The sequence below is a fragment of the Hermetia illucens genome, chromosome 6 (genome assembly GCF_905115235.1).
Source record: "Hermetia illucens chromosome 6, iHerIll2.2.curated.20191125, whole genome shotgun sequence".
NCBI classification, from domain to species: domain Eukaryota; kingdom Metazoa; phylum Arthropoda; class Insecta; order Diptera; family Stratiomyidae; genus Hermetia; species Hermetia illucens.
In genome coordinates this window covers 36,911,583-36,939,058 of record NC_051854.1, presented here as the reverse complement: position 1 = coordinate 36,939,058, position 27,476 = coordinate 36,911,583, and the positions used below count along the sequence as shown (strand labels likewise).

The window sequence follows — 27,476 nt, the reverse complement described above, 5'->3', positions numbered from 1 at the left end:
TAGGTGCGTGGCTGAATCGGAAGCATGGTGAGACTGACTATTTCCTTACCCAATTTTTAAGTGGGCATGGAAGTTTTCAGTCTTACCTGCACAAGATTGGAAAGGCGCATTCTCCGGACTGTGTGTTTTGCAATGGAGTTGTGGACGATGCCCACCACACTTTTTTTTCTTGTGGAAGGTGGGATGGGGTTCGTCAGCAGCTCTATTTAAACACAGGGGATCTCTCTCCAGACAACATTGTGGAAGAGATGCTGAGGACTGCTGACAGCTGGAACCGTGTTGCCCATTACGTTCGGGCCCTTCTCGTTGCTAAGAAGATAGAACTCGACCGGTGGAGGAGCCGGATGGCAGGGAGTTCCTTGAACTGACAGTTCCCTTCCTCCTCTCCCCTCCCGTTGGTGAAAGGAATTCCCTGATTTGAAGGCTCCGCAAGGCGGGAGAGATCGGGGGCTGGCCCGAAGTAATGTGACAAACGGTTCCAGGCTAGCTCTCTGACGATGGGGAGGTGTTTAGTTGGTAGTCCGACGATGTACCGAATCGGGAGTCCAACACTGTGTGCGTAAATGCATTCACCTACCCTACCCATAAAAAAAAAAAAAAAAAAAAAGGGTTTGTGTAAAACAAAACCTTATTAAAATCGGTTTACTGTCTGAATACCTGTCTGTCCGTCTATCCGTGTGTCTCCCTGTCTGCCTGTCACACGCATTTTTCTTGGAATCGGTTATAGTGATTGACACCTAATTTGGTGGAAAAGTGGGAACTGTGAACGCTCACGCCTACAGTGAGTTATCTCTTGAGTAAAATTTCAAAAAACTATAACTTTTATGAAAATTAATTTTATTAGTCAAAATAAGAACCAGCAGCTTCAATGCACTTCTCCCAACGAGATACAAGGGCATTTATTCCAGTTTCGTAAAAGTCTGGGTTTCTAGAGCTAAGAAATTCTTCAAAGGCACTTTTGACAGCTACTTCATTGCTGAATTGTTTCCCCGCCAAAAAGTGATCCAAATGCTTAAAAAAGTGGTAGTCGGTTGGCGAGAGGTCGGGTGAATATGGTGGATGAGGAAGAGTCTCATATCGTAATTCATTTAATTTTTGGACCGTCATTCTGGAAACATGAGGTCGGGCGTTATCATGGAGCTGTATCACTCCATCTCTGTTGACCAATCTAGGCCGCTGAACACGTAATTTCTCGTGCATTTCATCAAGTTGGGCACAATATTTCTCTGCATTAATTGTTTCACCACGCTCCAAAAACGAATAATGAATAATTCCAGATGCAGACCACCAAACAGTTACCATTACCTTCTTCGGGTGAAGGCTCGGTTTTGGCATGTGTTGTGGAGGTTGATCGGCATCTAGCCATTGCGCTGATCTGCGACGGTTGTCGTACAATATCCACTTTTCATCGCATGTCACTATTCTGCGCAAAAAGGGATTGTTCCTGTTGCGGTTGAGTAGAGAACTGGATATTTCCATTCGCAGCGCCATGTTTTGCTCGTTGAGTTCATGCGGAACCCACTTATCAAGCTTCTTCACCTTTCCAAGCTGTTGTAAAAGCCGAGATACTGTCGAGTAGTGTACGCCTATTTTCTCTGCAATGTCACGAATCGATGATCGGGGATCAGATTCCACTATCAAACGCAACTCGTCGTTGTCGATCGATGGTCCTGGGTGTCCACGAGGTTCACTTTGGAGGGTCATGTCGCCTGATCGGAATTTTTCGAACCACCGCTGTGCCGTTCGTTCGTTTGCTGCGTCAGCTCCAATGCTCTGCAAATGTTTCTGGTTACCTCCGCTGCATTGTGACCAAGTTTAAATTCATATAGAAAAAGTAGACGTTTTTGACTCCCTTCCATGCTTTTTACTTGGAACTTCAATGACGATTGAAACTGAAATGACTCCTTGATCGAACGAACGACTATTATCCCCCTCAATTATCCCATACCACCAGAGTCACCTTGCGGCAGTTTTAAACATTAAAATCATAACTAACTTCACTTCATTGAAAAATCCGACATTTCATTTGCAACAACCTAATATATCGAATTTAAGGGTGGTGCCCATACATGCAAAGGGGGTGGACATTTTTTTCACTAAATATCAAATGAAAGGTCTCGGCTAGTTCTCTTCGAAGCCGGTTTTATTTCTGACATTTGTTGGAAAGGTGGGGAGTACAGGGGCGGGGGGGGGGGAGTGGGGAGTGGAGGTTTTTCTCTTCTCTTTCTCAGAAACTAGCTGAAAAAAATTGGCAGTTGGCTTCAAAACCCACCTTAAGTTCATCCTAGAATCACGAAATTGCAACAGTGTAGGCTATAATATGATGAGCATGATTCGAAGTGGAAGCATGGAAGTCACACTATCCCTGACAAAGTTATAATAGTTCGAAGTTGTCGCTTCCGTGCAAATTCAAGACTTCGAATGTCAGTATCACTCGAAAGTGGATATTCTCATATAATATATGCATATGTCCCGTGCAAGGTACTAATGGGATAAATGGTTTTCGAAAAGATATACACAAAACCTTTCATACCCGAAGCGTCCAGCTTCCGGTTTCCCGACTTGTTTATTCTTATTTAAAATATTTGCGATCGTATAAAGTAAGAATTAATTTGAGCGTAATATTTGCTTTGATATCGATATCACGCACCACAAAGTAAATTACGTGTACACATTTAAATTTACCGTAGCTTCATAATTACATCTTTGAACGCAGCTTCATGGATTAAATTCCGAGCATGTACTTCATCAAAGTACTTTGATGACAAAAGCCACATTGCATCTGCCGGGGCTCTGTTGCACTGGAGCAATGGATGCCAACCTAACATAGTATAACAATATTTGGGGAATGTGATATGAACAACATTCTCTTTCCCAAATTTGCAAAAGGTTTAATTACCTCGAATCGAGTATTCTAGAATCTAGGAGATTGTTCTGAGTGAAATTATGCGGTGTTTCCAACGATTAATTAATTGAAGTAATAAAAACTTGTTGTTTCTTTGTGCCAACCAAAAATACATAAACCAGGCAATGAGATGAGGGAGATCATTGCAGATTCTAACTCCCCTACGTACAACATTTCCAAATGGTTGGTCGAGGAATGCCAAAAATTGGGATCCATTAACGGAAACCAATCCGTCAAAAACGACGGATAATGAACGACTAGTGTCATTTGACGTCAATGCTCTATTCCCAAGTACGCCTGTAAAAGAAGCCATAACAAAATTTGAAGAGTGGCTACTACGTTTTGGTTCGACACCAGAATGGAGGAAAAAGGCTAAACGATATGCGAGGTTGGCTTCCCTCTGCATGAGTGAGAATTATTTCACATTCAGGGGAAAATATTTCAAAATGACCTCAGGTGTAGCGATGGGCAACCCCCTCTCCCCACTCCTAAATGAAATCTTCATGGCATCACTAGAGGAAAAAATGGAGCAGGATGGATTATTGCCAAATAAATGGTTTAGGTACGTGGACGACATTTTGGCAGTGATCCCGGACACAAATATCCACAATATGCTGGATAAAATCAACACGCTGCACCCGAGATTGAAGTTAACAACAAATTGGCTTTTCTAGATTTGACAATCAAACGTCAAAACGGACAATTTACTTTTTCTACTTTCTGGAAACCGACCAGCACTCAACGTACAATCCCGACCACTTCGTTCCACAGCTACCAGCACAAAATGGCTGCTTATGGCACTATGATCCACCGCCTCCTAACAACTCCTCTCACAGAGGAAGACTACCGGAGGGAAAAACTCTACATCATGGACACGGCTATGAAGAACGGGTACACCAGCGCCACCATAGACACAATGATTAAGAAACACACCCGAAGGTTAGAACGTAGTAATCTCACTACACTCTATAGCCAACAATTACCCTTAACTGCTCAAAAAAGATCAAGTGTCACCTTCTCAAATCTGTCCAAACACATACAAAGGACATTGAAAAGGTTTGACATACAGCTGGTAGGATCAAGCCGTATCTACCAGCTAAAATCCCAGCTGACGGGGGAAAAAGATCGAAAAACGGTAGAGGAGATGAGCGGCATTTATAAAATCGCCTGCTCAGATTGTCCGAAGGTGTATATCGGGCAAACAAAAAGATTGGCAACCACCAGATTTAGGGAGCACATGAAGGAGGCAGAGCTGGCTGTAAAGCACTCCCGAAAACCCACTAAATCTATGGTGGCAAAACATATGGTGGAATGCGGCCATAAAGTAAGTGCTGAGGATTTGAAGGTCCTAAAGCAGGTAAGAAAGATTAACCAGCTGGATGCTTATGAAAGTTGGTTCATTAGCAAACAACCGGTTGACACTAGGTTGAACTCAGATCTGGGTAACTGCTATTCCCCATTGTTTAGAAAACTCTTAAAGTAAAATGAATCTCTTCTCGTTTTAGGATAGAAAAATCTTTCAAAAATAAACATTTTTTGTTCGTCGAGTTGGAAGTTATTTTCCGTTCATATGACCAAATCAACACCAAGAATATTCAAAATATTCACCAAACCGATAAAATTGCAATTGAGTGCAGATAAATTGGTTAGTTCCGTCGGTATAAAGACCATTACATTCGAACAACGATTTGTAATTTCTGTGCAATTTGGTATAACGGAGCCAAAGGACAATGTTTGTAAGCAGTACTGTGCAGTATGACAACTTTACGAGCATCACCAGTATGAAGAAAAATTTCGGGAGGGATAGCAAGGAGCGACACAGCCTTGCCTATTTTGAGGAAAGACTGTAACGACTGCAGGAACTGTAGTCAACTTGTCGTTGGTAGGATCATCTAGTGTGTTACGTACGCAACAACTGTGAAAAATCGTGGTATTTGTCCTCCTTCCCAACTCCCAGAAAACGTTAGTTCACACAAAAAGATTTCCCCACGACGAAGAAAGTCGACGGCCATTCGCCGACCAAGTAGATCGATCAAATCAAATCCTGCCTTAATAAAGAACTCCAGACATCCCGGTTTTGCGTCGAGGTCCGCCAATTCGATATCCCTAAAAGCTATCTGACATCCTGACCTACGACATCGCTCCATCTATGGCAGGGTCTGCCTCTTCTTCTTTTCCTACCATAGATAGATATTACCCTTATAGAGTTTCCGGGCTGGATCATCCTTATCCATACGGATTAAGTGACCCGCCCACCGAAACCTATTGAGCCAGATTTTATCCACAAAAGCTTTAATCAGGAAAAAAGGATAGGGTTGGCGAAATCTACGTTTTGTGAGGAATCTGATTGGAACCGCAGACCTAAGTTCTTCCCAATCTAGGGACAAGGTGACGAGTACGGCCATCTTCTCAAGTTCGACTAGTCCGGTAGAAACTCAACGCCATGATAGAAACCAACCAACCACGAAGTCAGAGCTAACTCCTCGGCAAACATTTAAAAGGTGGAGCTCCTGAGCTACGGATGGTCAAGTTCCATTTTACTTCTTTTTACATCCTCCACACAGGCACCTTGGCAATAATTTCAGCCAGCTATGCAGAGAAATCCGCTGAAGAGTCCTGTTTTGAACGTCAAGCTCGAACTTACAAGAGGATGTTCACCTGATGGTGAACAAAATCCTCCCAAGTTCGTATAAGTATCAGAGTATTCGTAAGCGAAGGAAGCTCTGATCGCAATACTAACCAAGCCCGGTGTATGTAAACCTCAACAGATGGCGGAAAAGCCACCTTTCGGGCCTCACGTTGGGCGCCAACTCTGTTACGTGCGTAACAAGCGCTTGTCGAGACTGCATCCAATTCTGAGCGGCGCTGCTCATACCTGGAAGAGTTCGTATGGCTTGAAAATTACTATCTGGATTTTCTATCACCATTTAGAAATGATATCTTTCGATATCAAACCAGGACAAATAACGGCGACAAAGGCAGTGAGTGATTAGTGATTCCAAAATCCGACGGGACGGGAATTATTATCAATAAAGGACGTTCATCGATTTTGTTTACCTCACAACGGTCGAGTCATTATCTGCAGTCGAAAAGATGCAGCATTGGAAGACCTATTTGTTTGCAAAGGCAGCACATATCCGGAGCCATTTGCCCAGGGTCCATGACCCGGTTAATGAGCAAACAAGTGTCAACAGCGTAGTCGAAGATTTGATGACAGGTGTCATTATCCATTGAATTATTCCACGTCCTCCAGTCAAGACAGCATGGAGAATATCACCGACAACAAGAAGAAATAATATCGGTGACAGGATGCAAGCCTAGGCGAATCCCGCTTTGGATCCCAAAATCTCCCGAGATTTCGCCTCGATGCAGCACGTGACATTTTGCGCCATTATATGAAGCTCTGTAATAGTGAAAGACTATGCACTCTGCACTTTCACATACAGAGAAGACTGCAGAGTCGGAGAAGGGTACCATCTACGAGGCAGTTGAGCGGATCCTCGAAGCCTGTTCCAAGTATGACATCATATCTGGAGATTTTAACAGTCAAGTAAAGACGGAGCCCGTATTCAGGCGATGCATCGGCTCCCTTAGTTTACGTAAGGATACCAATGATAACAGACTGCGGATAATTCAGTTACCAGTATCACACGAAATGGTTGTTGGAAGTACTTGGTTTACACGGAAAACGGTCCATAAACATAGGTGGAGCTCTCCAGATGGGAGTACTTTCAACCAAATTGATCACGCGCTGATTGAATGACACCATCTCTCTGCCTTGATGAATGCTAGGACATATAGGGGGCCAATATAGACTCGGATCATTATCTCGTTGGCATAGTGCTCCGGACTCGAATTACAGCACCGCCTAAAATCCCTTCTGACAATTAGCTGAGAGTCTATACTGAATCTATTCACAACACAGCCCTCTGCAACACCTATAAGGAGTAAATGGATGCCGCAATAATCGCAGCTAACAGATATCCTAGAGATGAAGCATCAACAAATGATTTTCACAATCACCTAAAGAGCGTTATCATTGATACGGCCACAAATATACTTGCCCCCAGCCGCAAAAGGAGTCGGAACGGCTGGTTTGACAATGAAGCTAGCGACGGACCGGAAGAATGCCGCATACCGAGTAACGTTGCATTCTCAAAGAACGCGAGCACGTGCGGAGATTTATCACGAACTCCGCCGAGCGGAGAAGCGACTTCACAGACAGAAAAAAGAAGCCTGGGAGAACTAACAGGTCTGCGAGCTCGAAAAGTACAGGGAGGAATCGCACCAGGTGCGGAAGTTTTACCAACAACTCAGTAGGATGAAGCCTTATTCACCTCGATGCTCATTCTGCGGAGACAAAGAGGAAGGAGGGATACAAGCAGAGAAGCCATCCAAATATATTATAAAGCATTGCAAATTGTTCCTTCTTCTCTGGTTTATCACCATGGTCGTCCCAATTGTAGCTAGATGAATAACTAAGCTAAATTAAATGCTCGCAAAATCGACATAGATCGGGAAAAATTCGGACGTTCAACACAAGTTTACTGAGCAGTAAGTCATAACGCGAATAAAGGTCAAAAGAAGGTATTTATTCGAGCCTTTATCCTCAAAAGATGGAATCATCTGGTGGATCTGAAGTTGACTGAGTTAGTTAGTTTAGTTAACTGGGGGGAGCCGCAGCTCCGAGCACTCAGGCCATTATTAGGCCCATTGTACTATCCCCGTAAGTTGCCTATTCAATGGCTTCCCGCCTACGGTGTTCGCAGGCTTTAGCGAATCTGAGAACATTCTCAAGAGGCAGAGAGTGTGCAGATTCTTCATTGAAGAAAATCTTGCCAAGATGTCTTCGTCTGAGATCTGAGGATGCCGGGCAGCTGCATAAAAAGTGCAGAGCTGTGTCCTCCTCCTCCTCACATTGGCTACACACAGCCGAAACCAATACCCCAATCTTTTCCATATGGTAGTTGAAGGGGCAGTGTCCCGTCAAAAGCCCTACTAGGATTTTCATGTCCCTCTTCTTAAGGGATAACAAAAATGCCGCTCTAGTGGCCCTAGGCTCCTTCACAAGGATTTTCGCTTGCCGTCCAAATTTCTCCACTCGGTTGCGTGAATCCTTGCAATTTCACCCTTCAGAGTAGACTTGACAGTAGATGGTCGGATTCCAAGAGCTGGTTCTGGCCCCACCATTGTGGATCCAGACCCTTGGCAAGCCAGTCTATCAGCCCCCTGATTACCGGCGATGTTAGAGTGCCCCGGCACCCACATCAGGAATGTTTCGTTCAGTCGGCCAAGTTTCAGCAGCACCTGATGACAACTCCACACCAACTGGCTTGATATGTTGTTGCCATTTAGTGCTGATAATGCCGCCCGACTGTCGGAACAGATTCGAATGGTGCGATCCCTCCATTTTTGTCGCAGACATTCTTCTGCTGCCAATGAAATGGCATATATCTCCGCCTGGAATATGGTCGTCATTTTTCCGAGGGGTCGGACCAGTTCTATAATCGGATTCTCCGAGAACACACTTGCACCCGATCCATCCTCCGTGACACACCCGTCGGTGAAGATTATTAGGTCTGTAATCTGAAAAGATTCATAACCACTTGTCGACCATTCTTCTCTTTCGGTGATTACGACATTGTATGTCTTTTCAAAGACGAATCTGGAAACCATATGATCGGTCGGCATCAGGGCTACCGGATGTTTTTCAAGGAATTTCCAGATAGACGCATGCCCGTTGGATTGGCCGCCTTTCCACGCCCCAATGATATCGAGCCTATATGCGTCGTTGGCCGCTTTCCGTTTCACCTCCAAGTGAATGGGGGGTAAGGGAAGTTGACTGAAGAACTTATGAATTTTTGCAGCATGTTGAGTGTCGTGATATTATTCATTAAGTTTGAGCTTCCTTGCAAACTACTACTAGTTTCCGATACACTATGTATTACACTCCTATCTAAACAGGCATCTGGGATCTGCCTACCGATCCTCCTTAATGGACTACATCCACTTCTAAAGAATTTAAATTTTTCTTCAATTGAGGCTGCCGAGTTGAATGGAGATGTGAAGTTTATTCTGGAAGGGGAATGAGCAAAAAGGATTCACAAGGATTCATATGAGAGGAGTTTTCAGTTATAACATTCAAGCGAGTTAAGAAAGTGATTCCTGTAAACCACTCCTCCGGCATATAATTCTGTGAAATTAAATAGAACAGGATAAACAAACGAATTTTTACTTTTCGGATCGTGTTGTACAATTGACGCACGAGTTCTTCTGACACAATTTGTAAACGCGATTTAAAAACAATACGCGAACTTCGTGATAAACCGCTATACTTTCTCAAGGCGGACAAGGGGAACAACGTCGTCGCTATGGACAAAGATAAGTATTACCAGGCTGTCCTTCGGAAACTGGAAAGTGGAAACTTCTTCGAACTGAGGAACAACCCGTTTTCCTAATCTATCATAAGGGTCAATCGAGCGTTGAAGGTAGCTAGTGCGGTGTTTCCGAATATTGGGCGACTCCGAATGCCTAATCCTGGGCTTCCAAGAATTAGATACCAACCGAAAATTCACAAGGACGAGATTCGAGAACTCATTGCGGACTCAAACTCACCGATGTACAACATCCTCAAGTGGTTGATCAATGAGTGCCAGACCCTTGGGACGACGAATAGTAAATATTCAGTGGCTAACTCCCACGAGCTAATACAGAAAGAAGCTGCAACGCATTGAGAGGATGGGTGAGGACGAGGTAATGGTGTCTTTCGACGTGCAGGTATTATTTCCCAATACGCCAGTGAAAGAGTTAATTTTCGAATTCGAGAGATGGCTGAGCTAGTTTGGATCTGGTCCGGAATGGAGAAGAAAAGTTCGAATCTATGCAAACCTTACCAGGCTACTTCCGGAGTAGCGGATAGGGAACCCCCCTCTCGCCGTTATTCACTGAAAGTTTCATGTCGTCAATGGAAGAAATAAAGGAGAAATTGATTCGAGGGGATGTAATGATTAGAGTGGAATAGGAGATCAGGTCGATCATCCTTAGTGGCCGATAACGACCTAGAGGGCAGAGCTATCCCAAAAATCTAAACAATTTGGCTAAATTGACCGTGAAGGTCCGCCCACAAAGATTGAAGCTCCATCAAAGTGCTTGGTCGACACGTTCTTGCACGCCTCTGTGCTAGCCAGGCTCGGGAATGTGGGGGGGTCCTTTGAGCGCTTTGATCCCTCATGCTTCATTACTTAAAAGAACGTGCCTTTTCCGATGCGTGGGTCCGCACCGGATTTTAACTTCGATTTTACAAGGAATTTCGCGACGGCCTATCGATGGACAAACAGAACGCGAGCTAAATTGGAAAATAAAAAAAAACCGGCTCGACCGCGCGCGTGGAGCCGTAAGTCTCCGGACCCGAGTGCCGCGATCAAGGAGGGGAAGATCCACGCCGGATCGCCGTCTCGATTGCCGTCTCTTCCACCTCAGATCTTGTACGAGGCGCGGCCTCTGAGGTTCCCACCCTTCCTCGACATCCTCCGGCCAGTTATTCGATTAGAGAGAGTCCCTTATAAAATTCTTTGAAAGGTTCCCGATCCTTTTGAGTCCGGCTCCGAATTCGCTCCCAAAGATCAATGTCCGGCAAACGATCTCGGAATTGATCTCGGAGAGCGTCCCGCAGATCCGTCCATTGCGCGTCAGGGTTGCTTTGCCGATACTCCCAATACCAGTCAGCCGCTTCCCCAGAGAACAAAGTGTAGGCGAACTCCAAGAGAAGAGAAAAGTTCCCCTGCAGAGTCGAATGAGTCAAAGATTCGACTCTGAAAAGGAACTTCTCTATTGGCAACGATCCCTCAGAGCCGTCATATTTTAAACCCCACGAGTTTATGATGTGAGTAATTTTGTCTGGGGACATCATGCTGCGTAGTCGTCCTGAGGAATTGGAAGGGAGAGTTAATGGGGGTAATGGCGATGAAAGAGAAACAGGTGCCGGGGGGCGATCCACTCTCGGAGGATTTTTAAGCGTGGTAGAACGCTGTACCTCGTCCAGCACCTCCTTCACAAACATGCTTAATCGCGACATTAGTCTAGCTTCTAGATATGACACCGACGGTGATTCCGGTGTCACATCATATGGTCCTCTAACCTGAGTCGCCGTGCTAGAAGTTCCCTGTTGGGTGTTGTCTGTCGCTGGATAAGCAGAGTCTTCTCAGGTTGCCGAAATGCAACGCTGCTTTGTTCGCGCCCTTCGATTATGTGTCGACGCCCAGGCCCCTGCCCCTCGTTCATCTCCATTCGGCATTGGGTCACCTTCATTCTCGGACATTTTGAATGAGAAGAAAAAGAAAATGAATAATGACAAAACAAAAAAAAAAACAAATTTATCTGTCAGACAACCCGAAAAATCATAGCAAAATAAAACCAAAAATGCAGTAAAATGTACTCTGAGGACTCCTCTCTCTCCAAATGTTCACTCCATATTCAACTCCCGCAGAACGCACGGATGACCAAAAAGCCATCCCAACCTCATAAACTTTCTCATCTGTGTGCAGAACTTCCACACACAGTGTTTTTCCAAGAAGAGACAAAAATCGAGTTGCTCCCCGTCGCAGAATATTAGATAAAAAGAACAAGCAAAAAGGGATCGCGAGAATTCAATCTTCCTCGTCTGGAGTCAGAGAACAAAGTGAAGATGAATCATTGAGGAGGGAACGGCACAGCATATAGCCGACTACCTCCGTATTCCATCAAGGACTCATCTCACCCGTCACTTCATCCCTACGAAGAAGAAAGAATATTTAATTTTTCCAATGCTGAAACGAAGAGATAGTCATTTCACATAAAGGTAGGGAAGGACACTCCTCAGAAGCTCGGACGGCAATACCTTTCAGCTTATAGCCGCAAAGGCCCGTAGATCCAGAGGCTTCTGGGAGGCAATCACCTACGAGACGTTAAGTCTCAAGACAAACACAACAAACGACTAGCTCTTATGGTATTCTACCAAGGATAGGGCAGGAAACTCTACGTTACAAGGTGGGAAAGGAAATTGAGGCTTAGGAACACTTGCTTCTGGGGAAAAAAAAGGCGTGAAACCTAAAACTAGAAATCTGAAGACAAGTGTACGTGGAGCCTAGCCGGGAACAATATTGAGAATCTATTGATTCTCTATCCGACACCACCAAACGAAGTTGTGAGCCGGAATAGGCTATATTCCACACTTATCATTACAGGGAATAATGCCTAAAGTATGGTTTAGGTAGGTAGACGACATGTTTGTGATTGTTCGAAGAGACGATATCGAAATGGTCATCTCGTCTATAAACAAGATTCATCATAAAATCGAGTTTACACTAAAGGTAGAAAAGGATGGAGCTTAGATCTGAATATCGTCAACTCCAGCGGGAAGTTTAAGATCGAGATATACCGTAACTCTACAGCAACGCAGAGAACGATACCAGCAACTTGGCACCATATATTTTCCAAAAAAATTGCATGATTCATCGACTGATCACGGCTTCAATAAGGAGCGACACCGCTATTAAAAATAGACATAACCCTGAGACTATTGGAAAGCTGATCGGAAGGTAAATCTAGCAACACAATAGGCATGCCTATACAACACTATTCTCGCAGGATAAGGAGACAGCCACGAGACGGATAAGTATCCCGTATCCTTACCTATTTAACAACATCAGAAATTGGATAAAAAAGTTTCAAATGGAAGTCGTAGGTTTGAGTCGATCGTCCACCTTGTGGAATTTACTGGGAAGCGTCAAGGATCCATTGGCAGCATAGGAAAAAAGCGGCATCTACCGAATAATGTGCAGCGACTGTAATAAGATATACATAGGACAGACTATCATATCAAGGAAGCGGTAAGTAGCGTTGGGAAACAAAAGCCGTACATAAGATCATCAGTGGCAGCGCACATAGCCGAAGAAGCCCATACCATTCAACGAGAACATCTTGAGCTCTTGTATCATACAAAACATTCGTTTTATTGCTTTCTCGACTTGAGTTGCGCGGACAGTGAAGCCCATAGTGTTTTACGTAGGCACCTATCGTGAGACTTAATCCTACGGTCCTCTTCAGACACGGATTGATTTTGTGACCACAATCAGAGCCCCGCTGAGACAAGCAACAACGGTACCAGTCTATACTAAGTGCATGGCTTAGCATTAATACTGGTGGATGCAAGATATATCTAAATCTCTACCGAACTAAGGAGTACGGCACCCGTGTTGAAACGCACAACAACACGCCTAGCCCCGAAGGTCTCTTCTCGCTTGAGCATCACCACAGCCCCCATGAAGCTCCCACCGCAGACAACCGAGCTGTACTCACATACAACGGGAGTTCGCCTGAAGTATGAGAGTCCAGGAGCTATCCCGGTTCCCATGGTATCAGTATACTTGTGGTAAGGTTTCGTGACCATTGCCACTTCGGATGAATCCCCGTGCAGACTCGGGTCTGATCGCCCTGATTAGGCCTTTGGAGCATTTGCCTACTGCTTCGCGGCCGACAAGCCAAAGTGAATACAGCGTCTCCCGGTGCTACCACTATGGAGGTTTTCCTCGGCCACTTGGTTTTGGTTCAGCCGACAGGGTTGCCGCCCCGTCTTCCTCACCGCCACCTCTGAACACTGCTGTAAAAGTATCGGCAGACAGGAGATGCTGGATGCAAAAACAGATCTGAAGGGTCTAGAATAACTTCGTCAAGAGAAAATCGAGTACTTTATCGGTCGCCACTCGGGGGCCATTTCAAAACAGCGGCTGAAAATGTAGCAATTTCTGTGCTTTCCAAACGACATCGATTACAAGAGCGCGGACTTCATGGAAGTCGATCTGTTAAAAAATGTTAATTTTTGAATCGGATTAAACGTCCCTCCTACAATTGGCCCGTGAGGATGTCAAGTGGAGTGAGAAGAATTGGAATGAAGTCAACGAACGACAGTATATAAGACGCAAATTCGGAGAACCTATGGCCATTTCATACCAATAATTAAAAGCTCCCCAAAACTGAAGTTTTGGCCCCCTACATGAAGATGGGTTCCTCCGACCGTCTGACTACGGATAAAATCCGGCTGAATAGGTTGCGTTGATCGGGTCACTTAATCCGTATAACTGATGGTGATCCAGCCCGGAAAGGCTACGGCTGACCTTAGACGATCAATGTTTCATCAGCTTGGCGTCAGTCGTATATCGAACTGATCATCTACGGTATTTTTAAGGGAATGACTGATGGACTGATGAAAATTTAAATTAAAAAAAAACTGTCAGTTTGGTTGGACTGATGATAAATTGAGTGTAATGCAGTTGTCATTGTGTTGTTGATAGAAATATGACTTCATATTGGTTTGGCTTTTTAAATACATTCAGCAAAAGTGTTTTTTTTTGTCTTGTTTATACTGAACACATCAGACTGGACTACAAGCGCAACCTAAGATGATCCAGCTCATCCTTCCTTGTGGTTAGTACTGAACATTGTAGCTGAAGTTACAGCTCCTTAACGCTCTGGCCATCATTAACTTCAAAAATGGCATCGAAATGACTATCATGATACAAAGCTTCCTCAAAACCAACATTTTCGTATTCCAGGCAGTGTGAGAGATAAAATCTGAACTAAGTTCTAGCGATCCAATACCTAAGGTCATTATGACGCTGGGTCTATTGTGGAGATGTAAAAGCCTTTGAACTTCCCCATCTTCCAATAATAGAAAAGAATCTCGAAAATAGAGTAGAAGAGAAAACAGGAACCGTTGGAAGGGTTTCCTGAGATAGCCATCGTTGGCATAATTTACTTATTCACTTATTTCCAAACTTGATAGTGCAATATATTAGTCTGATTGCGCCAATTGATCATTCCCTGAAGAGGAAATTGGCATTCCTGTTTGGTATTTCTAAGAAGGAAAACTATCCCTCGTCGTTTATATGACCATTCAAACATACATATGTAATGTTTCACTGATTCAATCATATAACCAACTCCAATACATGATTGATCCCCTACTTCCTTCAGATTAGAAAAAAGTCACGTTTCAGGAAACAAAATCGGCATCATAGCCGCACTGCGTCGCTCCTCTATACAGTCGATAGTCGGTTTTAGTTTCGTGTGTGTCGTTTCCAATGCAAATTGTTGCTCCTTACAACACTTCTCAGACCGGGTCCTGTCCAAGTTTCAAGCATTGTTGACATATTCCTTGCCAACAACACCTTTCCCTTGTTTTGCCAATTCAGCACACTATATTAGACCAAAAAGTAAAATAAACAAACCTCCCTCAATCCTCCCCGAACGTCCGCAGCACCAAAGGACCTCAAACAAAACTCGGTGCCAGGAAAGCTTTATGACGCTGCCCGCACTCCTTGTCTAGCGTGGTTGGAAGGACGAAGTTAATTCCCTTTTATTGTTAGCCTGCCGCATCCCCCTTCTCGCATGCGAAGCGTAGTGGACAATCGATGACGACAAAACGTGGTGTCAGACTACATACGTATATATGTAGTATGCACGATATGTTCCTTGGAAACTCGAAAACAACTAGCAAGCCAAAGGGAACTCAGTAAATTGCTTCCTTTGGATGATTCGCATGTAAGAGAGGCACAGGTGAATGACACGGTTTCTACTGCTCCTGTTCCACTCTAACAATTTGCGCGTGGGTAACACCCTTTTTCAGCATCGTCGAAACACCTTTACGAATCTCATTAATGCACATTTCACCACATTCACTCTGTTGTGTCTTTTTCAACTTCCTTAGCTTGTAAGTTTCACTTTCTCCCGTTCTAGTATGCAATGGCCATTTCCTTAGGGACACGCTCCTTTTTTAGATTTTAGGACATTTATTTATTAGCCCTACCGTGAGTTGACTGCTTTCGAGTAATGTGGGCACTGCAGTTGAGTTCTCCGAACAACACCGACCAAGAAACTAGTCAGTTGTTCATTGTCGGCATTGAGCAAAGCCTAAAGCTGGCGTATTTTCAGGTGGAAAAGAAAACTTTCCGCCACCCACAAGAACATGGCATGGTGGGAAGCTTTCATGTGGATTACTTACCAAAGATAGAAACCAAATCTGTCAGGGGTGGCTAGAAGATTTGGAAAAAATTATTGAAGATAAAACTGGAATGCGTCATTTGTATCTATGTGTAATAAATGCACCCCTGGGTAAAGGGAGAAATCAGGTTGTGGGGTGCAAATTTAAATTTATTTATTTAATCAAAATAGGTGCCAGTCGATTCAAAACACTTCTCCCAGCGAGATTCAAGAGCATGTATGCCAGTTTCGTAGAAATCCAACTGTGTTCATAAATTCGTCGAAGGCAATATTGACAGCCTCTTCGTTTCTAAATTGTTTTTCCGCCAGAAAATGATCCAAATGCTTAAAAAAGCGAAAGTCGGTTGGCGAAAGGTCCGGTGAATATGGTGGATGAGGCAGACTCTCATACTGCAATTCGTTCAACTTTTGAACCGCTGTTCTGGAAACATGAGGTCGTGCATTGTCGTGAAGGAGTATCACACCATCTCGGTTGACCAATTTCGGCCGTTGAATACTCAATATTTGGTGCATTTCTTCGAGTTGGGCCCAGTATTTCTGTGTATTTATCGTTTCTCCAGGTGCCAAGAAAGAATAGTGGATAACTCCAGTTGTAGACCACCAAACAGCATCCATTACCTTCTTCGGATTGTCAAAGGGGCCGAGACAGAAAGCAAAGTCTTTAACTGATTTACAAGAATTGTTTATTTCACGTTTTTAGACACGGAACATATTGTGGTCCATATCGGTCGGCGTCTCGAACTCGACTCCTTTGCTAACCATCGTTGTCGCGATTGCTCGTTTGTGACAGTTCGGCCACTCCTGACAAATCGGACTCCTGGCCGGGCACGTTCCCCGGGTCTTCTTCGTTGTCGCTCCCATCGGTATCGTTGTCGAGGAAAGGTGCAGCTGTGCACCACGGTTTAAGATGTTCGGCGTGGAACACCGAATTAAAGCGCATTTGTCGACGTTGGAGACCTTCGATATCTTCAACGACGTATCGGTCGAACCTTAAGACTTTAGCCCTCGATATCGCGGCTCCAGCTTTCGAGAAAACCCCGTCGAAGGAGCAACGTTGGTAATCATGACCAGATCACCCTCCTGATATTGAGAAGGCTTCTTGCGCTGCCTATCGAATCGCTGCTTCCATTTTGCCTGCTCGGCTTCAATCGCTTTAGTTGCCCTTTCCCGTCGGATATCGATGCTTTCTTGTGAATCGTTCGCTTCATCGTGGATGGCTTGTACGAGACGGTTATGAACAACATCCCGCAATCGAAAATCGAATATGAGATCGTTCGGACTATATTTGGTCGTTGCATTTGTATTGCTGTTCAAAGTCCACTGGATGTCGCGGATAGCTGTGTCCCAATCTGAATCGCTTACACAGCTGGCTCGAAGACATTTGCAAACCGTTTGATTAATTCTTTCAATTGAACCGTTGTCTCGAGGTGTTCGAACAGCTGTTTGAATGTGTTGGATCCCGTTTAATTTACAGTATTCGGCAAAGTTGTGAGAAGTGAAAGCCGTGCCTCGATCGGTGACGACAATAGCTGGTAGCTGAAAATACGAAGTCAATTCATTCAACGCTCGTATTACTGGCTGGGTGTTTACGCTACGGACGGCTTTTAAGACTGTAAATTTAGTAAAAGGATCGGTGATTCCCAGAATATATTGATTTCCTCGTGACGTCTTCGGCAGTGGTCCTACATGATCCAGGTGCAATCGCATGAAGGGAATAGGTTTCACAGTGTCGATGTATAGCTGCCCTTCGGCCTTCCCTGTCACCGTCTTATTGTACACGCATTCCATGCATGCTGAAATATATGATTTGACATATTTTCTCATTTTCGGGAACCAAAAATCTTTCTTCAATCGATCTAAAGTTTTCTCCACAGCAAAGTGTCCCATGTCATCCTGGTACGTACGCACTACTCTCCATCGCATTGCCGTCGGTACAACGAATCTCAACTGATCGTCAACTTTGCGGTACAAACGGTTATTTTTGTAAACGTATTCGCGTCGAATCTGTGTCGCTTGTTCAGAGCTCATTCCTTGAAGAACTTTGACAATATTTGCTAACTTCATATCCTGCAGCTGGATGGTCGTCAAGAAATCGTGTTCATCGAGTTCCACTTTAAGGACAAGGTCGGCGACTGTCTTGGTTGGGTTTGGAGGATCTACGGGTGCTCTGCTCAGAGCGTCTACATGTCGCATGCGGTCAGCACTTCGATGGATGTATTCACAATCGAATTCCTGAAGACGTAGCCACCATCTAGCAATGTGAGGATGTAACGGCGTTTTATTTTTTCGTAGATGTTATTGCAGCACAGGCGGCCTGGTCTGATTATGCTTCAGGTTAAAGTTGCGTAATTAGGCAAGTCCTCACACGACCTCCGCGTGGCTGCGTGGCCAATGGGGAGCTTGGTCTTTAGTATGCGAACTCTGAATAACTTGGGCACCTTCAGTTTCAAATAAGACCCTTACCCTGGTGGCCGGGCCAGCCAGGGTGGACATTCTTCCCGGACTACTCGTGGGACCAAGACATGGACTCAATTAATAATAAAAAAACCAAAACGGCGATGGAAGAGGAGGCGATGATGCCAGGCGCATCATCGGAGGACGAGCTGCTGGCCTCCAGCCAGGAGACAGTGGCCGTCGAGAGCAGTACACTCGGTGTCAGCCGTAGCACCGTTATGCTGAAACCAACCGCAGGGACCTCCCGGGGCGAGGCGTCAGACGGACTAGTGGCTTCTAGCCTGGAATCCACTGCCGTCAGGCTGGGTGTAGCGAGTACCAGACATAGTACTCCTGACCCGAAGTCCTCAACGTCGCGGGATCCCTCGAAAGCGAAAACCGACAAGAATCGCCGGAAACCGGCTAAGAAGCGAAGGTCCACGGGTGTCCTGCTCAAGAGTCAGTACCAGAAGGCCATGCATATTCTCGGCAAGATTGCCAAGAATAAGGAGGCCGGTACTGTCGACGAGCGGGATGAAAAAGACCTCGCTAAATACCAGGCGATTGTTGATGAATACAACAGCAAACGCCGGGCTGACGAGCAGAAGGCGAAGCCCATCGCTCTAAAACGCAACCGATCTCAAGACGAGGTCGAACAAGATAAAAAGCCGAGTAGAGTGGGCAAGAGCGCAGACGCCAAGCAACATACGAAGGAAATTGTTCAGCAACCGTCAGCCGGCGGGCCACGCACTGCGAAGACCTTCAGCGATGTGGCCAGGAGTCACTTATGGGTGGCGCTGGCGGATGGCAATTCTGCTAGCGGCAAACTAACGCTGGAGGTGTGGACCAGTGTTGAGGCTAGGCTGTCGGGCATGGTCTATGAACATCTCGTGGAAACCGGAGGCAAACAACCGGGACTCACTCCCCACTTTGATTCATCTCATGTGGTCCGTGGGTTCCACGTAATAGCTTGCATGGACCAGTTCTCTAAGGACTTTCTCGGCTCGTGCGTCGCTAAGATCAGCGACGCTTGGGAGGGCGTTAAGCTCAAGACTATCCCTTACGACGAGATTCCCAGGAGACCGGTCGCTCGCATTTGGTTGCCGAAGATCCGCATGGAGAAGGACAAGCTGGTCCATTTCCTGCGTCTTCACAACCCCGGGATTCCCATGGACGACTGGGTTGTTATAAAGGAGGAGGAACCTCAGATAAACAGCCAGCCCGTACTACTCCGCATAAACGAGGAGTGCCTGGAGGCACTGAAAAAGGCCGATTACAAAGTGTGGTTCGGAGTCAGGAATGCCAAAGTAAAAGTGTTCCGCTCTGGACGACGACCTTGACCCAATCGACGCCGCCAACGAGCTGTTGGAGGAGATGACGATCGACGGTCCGACGGGGGCTGTCGAACCCCCCACGCAAGCAGATCATGCTGAGGGTAACGCAGATAAATCTGCAGCACTCGAAGTGTGCCTCGGCTAATCTGCTCGTCTTCCTCTTAGAGGAAGACATCGACATCGCATTAATACAGGAGCCCTGGGTCGGAAGCGACCGAACCATCAAAGGGCTCCAAAACAAATATTTTAATCTATTCCACAGCACAGGAGACGCTGATCAGGCTAAACCTAGAGCATGTATTCTTGCGAGGAAGAGTCTGCACGCTTTTCTGTGCCCGGACCTGAGTTCCAGTGACCTGGTTGTGGTCAAGTTGGAGCAGGTGGGGGCAGAGAACGTGTATATTTCCTCGGCGTACATGGCTCACGACCGATCAGCTCCGCCACAAGAACTACAACATCTGATGAACACCATAACAGCAAAGAAAGCCAACCTGCTGATAGGCTGCGACGCAAATGCAAGGCATACGCTTTGGGGCAGCTCTGAAATCAACGAAAGGGGTGAGTCATTCTTTGATTTTATTATTACTTCAAATTTATCGGTGTGTAACAGGGGCAGTACACCAACCTTTCATTTCCCCTGCTCGGAGAACTGTGACGGTTGGGAAGAGGTCCTTGATATCACCCTAATGACCGACAACGGGATTCTTAGGGTGGAGGACTGGAGAGTGTCTGACCAGAGATCCTTCTCTGACCACAGTTGGATACTCTTCAGTCTAGATCTCGCCGCAGAGGTCTCCAAGCCCTTTAGAGACCCCAGGAGGATCGACTGGAGAAAGTTTGGTCAGGTAATTAAGAACAAACTCTCCGGTGCGCAAATTGGTAGGATTGGCACGACAGACGAACTGGAGTCAAAGGCCGGGGCTCTGGAGAAGGCTTTTGATACCGCCTTCAAAGTCTCGTGCCCTGCTAAGTACAGCAAAAAGACCCTGCCACCGTGGTGGAACGAAGATCTCTCTAGTCTCAGGAAGTTGACCAGAGAAATCTTCAACATCTGCTACAGGCAAAAATACTGGCAGCCATACAAGGACTGCCTAAAGAAGTACAAGTCGGCCATCAGGACCGCCAAGAGGCGGTCTTGGCTAGACTATTGTCAGAACATTGAAAGCACTAGTGAATCCGCGAGGCTCAATAAGATTCTGTCCAAGGAACATAAGAGTCCATCCTTCCTTAAAAAGTCGGAAGGCTCCTGGACGGAATCTTCTAGTGAAACCTTGGAGCTGCTGGTGCAAACGCACTTTCCCTCCAGCGAGGAGGACTGTGAGTCAGAACCTCGCTTGGAGGGTTTGCGGCAACCCCAGCTGTGCGAGACTATCAAATCGGTAATTACCGGGGATAGGATCGGCTGGGCTATTAACAGCTTCTCCGCATACAAATCTCCGGGCCCAGATGGCATAATGCCAGTTATGCTACAGAAGCAGCAGGAAAGGGTTGTGCCGTGGCTTGTTGAGATTTACCGGAGCTGCATCACTTTAGGATACGTACCGCAGTCCTGGAGGCGCGCACGAGTGGTTTTCATACCGAAAGCGGGCAGGCGCGGTCATGAGTCCGCGAAGGACTTTCGACCAATCAGCCTGACCTCTTTCGTGCTGAAGACCCTAGAACGCGTCCTGGACATTCACTTAAGGACGATTATGGAGAGAACGCCTTTCTCTAAGTCCCAGCATGCCTACCTCAAAGGAAAATCTACAGAAACCGCCCTCCACGAGGTAATTGGCACGGTTGAGCGGTCGCTGCAGTACAAGCAGTATACCCTTGCTGCCTTCTTGGATATAGAAGGAGCCTTCAACAACGTCAGTACCAACGCCATCAAGGAAGCCTTGACCGGTATTGGGTTGGAGGGGTATCTCACGCATTGGATTATATCCATGCTGAGTACCAGGATAATCCAATCCGATCTGGGAGGCAACCACTTGACCAGAGCTGTGAACAGAGGCACGCCCCAGGGTGGTGCTATCTCACCGGTGCTCTGGTTAATAGTAATAGAGAAAATTTTACGTACTTTAGACAGCAGCGGGGTGAAGGTGGTGGCGTATGCCGACGACTTGGTGATACTAGTATCTGGGATGTTTCTGTCCATTATGAGCGACATCATGGAAGGAGCGTTGCGAAAGGTGTGCCTGTGGGCCGCAAGATGCGGACTCAGCATAAACCCAACCAAAACGCAACTGATGCTATTCACCACCAAGACAAGGATACCTGAATTCCATCTACCACGGCTGAATGAACAAAGATTGGTTCTTTCCTCTAATGTGAAGTATTTGGGTGTAATCCTGGATCCTAAGCTAAATTGGAGGTTGAACATAGAACTGAGGGTTAAGAAGGCCTGTATAGCCTTCTATGCCTGTAAGAGAACCTTTGCCAAGAAATGGGGTCTCCAGCCGAGGATGGTTCTCTGGATGTACACCGCTGTAGTGCGTCCGATCCTGACGTACGGATCTATTGTATGGTGGCAGGCTTTGAAGAAGAAATACAATAGAACGAAGCTTAATAGGATTCAAAGAACCGCGTGTGCAGGTGCTACGGGGGCTCTGCAGTCTTGCCCGGCAGATGCTCTCAATGTACTCCTGCATCTCCTCCCCCTAGACCTCCACATCAAATATGTTGCAGCGTGCAGTGCCGTAAGACTGCGTGAGTCCGGATGCTGGGCAGCGAAGTCCTACGGCCACAGCAACATTCTAGATGAAATACCTCGAGAAATCTGGGCATCCCCCACGGACTATGTCACACGCAAGCTGAACTTCACGAGAAACTTTGCTGTGGACCTTCCAACCAGGGCAAAGTGGAAGACCGGCGCGTGTTGCAAGACTATGACACGGTATTCTTTACGGACGGATCAAAGATGGCCTATGGAGTCGGCGCGGGGGTTTTCTCGAATACACACGGTGTATCCAAGTCGTATGGTCTCCCAGGTTTCGCCAGTGTATTCCAGGCGGAAGTACTGGCGATATTGGAAGTCTGTCGATGGCTGGAGCGTGATTCGAGTCCCAAGCGTAACATAGCCATTCTGACCGACAGCCAAGCAGCCATCAAGGCCTTGTACTCAACGACGACATGTTCCCGGTTGGTGGGGCAGTGCAGAGACACGCTCAACCATCTGGGCGGCACGCTCAAGATCACTCTCCTCTGGGTTCCCGGGCATAGGAACATAGAAGGGAATGAGCGGGCTGACGGATTGGCCAGGCAAGGCTCTGCTCTTGGCAGTCCCTCGGGGAACACAGTCGGTGTTCCGCTGGCGGCTGTCGGGGGCCGAGTCTACTCGCACTACCTAGCAGCCGCGGGCCTGAGATGGCGAAGGCTTACAAGCTGTGCCAAATCAAGGAGAATTTGGCCCGCTTATAACATGGCCCGATCACGAGAGCTCCTGTGCCAGACGCGTGCAAATGCATTCAAGATTACGGCGGTCTGCACGGGGCACTGGCCCATAGGGGACCATGCCGCTAGGCTCGGCTTACCCTACAACTCGCATTGCCGAAGCTGCGGAGAAGGAAGGGAAACCCTCATGCACTTTCTCTGCGATTGCCCGGCTCTGGCTCGAGTCAGGCTGTGGACACTAGGTAAACCATTCTTTGGGGACCTCAGTGAGATTTCTAGTTACAGGGTCGGAGAGCTGCTTTCCTTCGTGAATGCTACGGGCTGGCTCTGAAGATCCGAGCCAGCTGGACTCCGCTTCCCTGTTCCTATAACAACAGTCACGGTCTTAGGAGTTTGTGGCATCAAAACGGCGCACCAAAGCGCTAATTGGGCTCCTCGGAGCGGCCACTGATACCTACCTACCTACCTACCATTGCAGGCACAATCAGTAATGACACGAAACCTCTTTCCGATCAAAAACATTCTGAACCGTTCCAGGCTGTCGACTATGGCTAGAATCTCTAGCTCATGACTGTGATATTTCGCTTCGGTCTCCGAGCACTTCCGACTGAAGTACATGACAGGTTTTAACCCGTTGTCGCTCTCTTGAAGTAACACTCCAGCAATTCCATTCGAACTCGCGTCCGTGTGGACTTCGTGCTGTCGCTTGACGTCGTAGATCTCTAAAATCGGTGGATGATAAAGAGCTCTTCGTAAGGTATCGAATGATTCCTGTTCAAGAAATGTCCATGTAAATGGTTCCGCATCCTTCGTTTTCAGCAATCGAGTTAACGGTAAAGCTATCTGAGCATATCCTTGAACGAATCGTCGAAAGAAACTAGTTAGTCCAAGAAACCGTCGAACCTCGGTTCGATTACTAGGTGTTGGGAATTTCTGGATTGCATCGGTTTTCACTTCACCGGGTAGAAGACCTTCCTTAGTGATTCGATGTCCCAAAAAGGATACTTCGGTCGTTAAAAATGTACATTTCTTTATATTTAATGTCATACCGATTTCCGCTAATATTCCTAAGAACTCATCCAACGCTTCCAAGCCTTCTTTGATATTTTTGCTCGGTATGATGATTTCGTCAACATAAGATACTACTCGTCGTTTCATTCTCGATATGATTTTTCGGATTTCTCTTTGGAATTTGAATGGAGCGTTGGTCAATCCAAATGGAGCTACGTTGAATTCGTATTGGCCTATATGAGTGGCGAAAGCCGTATATTTTTTGATGATTCGGCAATCGGGATTTGGTAATATCCTGAAATGAAATCCAGCGTCGTAAAGAAGGAATTTCCGGCCAATTGTGCCACTTGCTCTTCCACACTGGGAACTGGGAATGGTTCCTTCACTGTAATCGCGTTTAATGCTCGATAATCGATACAAAGCCGGTCTGTACCATCTGATTTCGCGACCAGTATGACCGGAGATGAATATTCCGACTCGCTCGGTCGAATTATTCCAGCTTTCAGTAGCTCGTCGATCATTTCTTCCACTTTCAATCGCCTCGGGAACGGAACCTTGTAAGGCTGTCGACTGACTGGTTTGCTGGTTGTAACACGGATTTCCATTTCGGTGGAATTTGAACGACCGATCGTTGATAAATTAGTAGAAAAACACTTATGCCATTTTTCCAATACTTCAGACAGTTGTTCTTTATCGATTGATGATATTGGTCCGGTTCGTATGTTCTCGAATTCCGATTTCATTTTAAATTCACGACCACGAATTGTGCAGCACCTACCTTCTTGCAGTAGAATATTGGTTCCAATGAGTATCGGCTTATCCATCTGCTCGTCGTCCACGATATACAAAACTCCCTCCAGTACCACGTCGTCAATTCTGATTGTTGCAATTATTGTCTTATTGCAAAGGTATACAGCTCCACCGAACCCTTTAAGTTGTTGTGCTGGCTCGAATGGTTTAGTCTATCCAATTCGTTGAGCCTCAGACTGTCTGATCAAAGAACAGCTACTTGCTGAGTCCGCAATACACTTAAATTCATCGTCGCCTATTTCCACTGCCTTCGTTAGCAATTTGTTGTCTGTGTGTTGTGCTATACGATTTATTGTCTCTCGGCGGTTGGCTTCTGTTCGCGCGGCTGTCGGGCAGTCATTCTGCGCATGGCCAGTTCTATTGCATTTCACGCATCGTGGTCTTCGTTGCGGCTTCGGACAGTTCAACGACAAATGCCCTCTTTCGAAACAATTGTAACATAACCTCGAGTTTTGATTTGCAGCATTCAGCAGCGGCGGCGATCGGAGTATATTCGTTCGTTCACCCCGAACGCTATTGGAACTATCGTTCGTTCCCGGATCGTTCGCTACAAATCGTCGTATGGCCACTAGCATTTCGCTCGGCGTGTTGAAATGCATCGTGGCTATGGCAGTTTGTAATGGTTTCATACAAAGCCCTCGTCGTATGTAATACACGATCGTTTCGTCGTCAAGCTTCGCCCGTCGTCCCATTGCGCAGACGCGGAAAAAATATTCTTCGATTGTTTCGTTGTGTGCGCGACGGCTGCTATCGAGCCGCTGTCGCATATCTTCTGTCGTAAATCGACTGGGGAAATCTGCAATTAGCGCTTTGGAGAATTCTTCCCACGTTGCAAACGTCGTTTGCAATCCGTCAATCTATCGTCTCGTCGGGCCTTTCAACTTAGCCTGAGCGGCAAACAGAACGAGGTATTCCTCCCAGTGATATACCTGAGCCAATTTTTCAATTCGGTCGATGAATTGTTCGGCTGATGGGGACACATTGTCGAGCGGGTCAAATGTTGGTAGAATCCCGATAACATCTCGTGGTTGAAATACGTATTCCGCGGTCGGTTGACGAGTTGACGTCATCGTCTCGTTGCGTCGTCCTAGTGTCGGCTCGATATCGCCGAAAGCCGTTGAATGAGTCGGTGCGGTAATATTGAATGGTGTGCGTTGATGATGGGCTTCGGCAATAGCATCGTCGTCCTGGGGTAGGACAGCTGATGGAACGGGTGGAACATGTGGTACGTCTGGTACACCGACTTGGCCATTTTTAATGGCCGCCATTGTTGACGCCACATTTTCCACCAAAGCGGAAACCGTCTGTCGAAGGTCGTCGTCATTGTCCTCGATTTCGTTGTCGGACAATTCGATTTCATCGCTACCTTCACTGTCGATCAACCGCTTCACTAAATCCGGTTTTCGCCCGGCCGATCTCAACTCCCGGTCGCGCAACAACTTCCGTAATACCGGGCACGTTAAATCTGCGATTGGGAATTTTTGTCGCGGCATTTTGCATTCACCGAAACCGAAAAGGAAGATCCCACTTCTGATCTGTCAAAGGGACCGAGACAGAAAGCAAAGTCTTTAACTGATTTACAAGAATTGTTTATTTCACGTTTTTAGACACGGAACATATTGTGGTCCATATCGGTCGACGTCTCGAACTCGACTCCTTTGCTACCCATCGTTGTCGCGATTGCTCGTTTGTGACAGGATGGAGGCTCGGTTTCGGCATGTGCTTTGGCATGTGATTGGCGACGATTGTCGTATAATATCCACTTTTCATCACATGTCACTATTCTGTGGCAAAAGGGATCGCTTCTCTTGCGGGAGAGTAAAGAACTGCAAATTTCCATTCGAAGCGCCATGTTTTGCTCGGTAAGGGCATACGGAACGAATTTGTCGAGCATTTCACCTTCCCAAGTTGTTGTAAGTGCCGGGAAACTGTCAAACAGTGTACGCCCAGTTTCTCTGCAATGTCTCTCACAGACTGACGTGCGTCGGATTCGACTAGCAAACGCAGCTCGTCCTTGTCAATCGATGGTCCTGGATGTCCACGTGACCCACTTTGAAGGTTTACGTCGCCTGACCGCAATTTTTCGAACCTCCGCCGTGTGGTTCGTTCGCTTACCATATCAGCTCCAAATGTGCTGTTAATGTTTTTGGTCGCCTCCGCTGCTTTATGATCGAGTTTGAACTCATACAGAAAAAGTATACGTTCTTGGTTCTTTTCCATCCTTTTTTTCCTTTCTATTCCCTGTTATCCCAACGATGGTCAAAACTGAAATGACTCCTTGACTTGGAACTGTGATGAATCTGGAGCTGGTGTTCGACACCTTTGCTCCCCTTTTCACTGTGGACCTTCTTGTCCATCTTTACTCTGGTTGGTTATTGTTCCTCTTTTTTTTTTCCCAAACGTTATAATACTTATATCTTATAATAATTATAAATTACTTACAATACTTAATAATTTTATCTTATCTTAACTAACAATATTAACAATATTACTTTATAATGTGTGTGTGTGTATGGTGGGGAGAAGCTACAGCTTCCGAGCACTCAGGCCGTGTTGGCCCATTGTACTCGCGTCCC

At 46.2% G+C, this 27,476-nt stretch overlaps 2 protein-coding genes across 3 annotated transcripts in view; both read right to left on the bottom strand.

Moving 5' to 3' along the window:
* The window catches only part of LOC119660155, a 49,248-nt gene extending 33,445 nt beyond the window's left edge, over positions 1 to 15,803 (bottom strand). The window contains exon 1 of one of the 2 annotated variants that reach the window (XM_038068560.1): positions 15,747 to 15,803. The gene's annotated coding sequence lies outside the window, so the exon portion shown is untranslated. Of the gene's footprint in view, positions 1 to 15,168 lie in introns of both variants that reach the window. The other variant, XM_038068559.1, reaches the window with a different exon arrangement.
* Positions 15,804 to 24,323: 8,520 nt separating this feature from the next.
* On the bottom strand, positions 24,324 to 25,592 carry LOC119659091. Its single transcript, XM_038067003.1, has 2 exons — positions 25,104 to 25,592; positions 24,324 to 25,052 (listed from the first exon to the last, which is right to left on the bottom strand). The coding sequence occupies exons 1-2, from the start codon at positions 25,590 to 25,592 to the stop codon at positions 24,324 to 24,326; spliced, it is 1,218 nt and encodes a 405-aa protein (XP_037922931.1).
* Positions 25,593 to 27,476: the final 1,884 nt, after the last annotated feature.

Bases quoted from the DNA above. Each gene is read 5' to 3' on its own strand.
- LOC119659091 (XM_038067003.1), bottom strand. From the start codon at position 25,592: ATGGGACGACGGGCGAAGCTTGACGACGAAACGATCGTGTATTACATA. The intron at 25,053-25,103 runs GCAAGTAGCTGT...CGAATTGGATAG, and splicing joins TTAAGTGTATTGCGGACTCA to ACTAAACCATTCGAGCCAGC.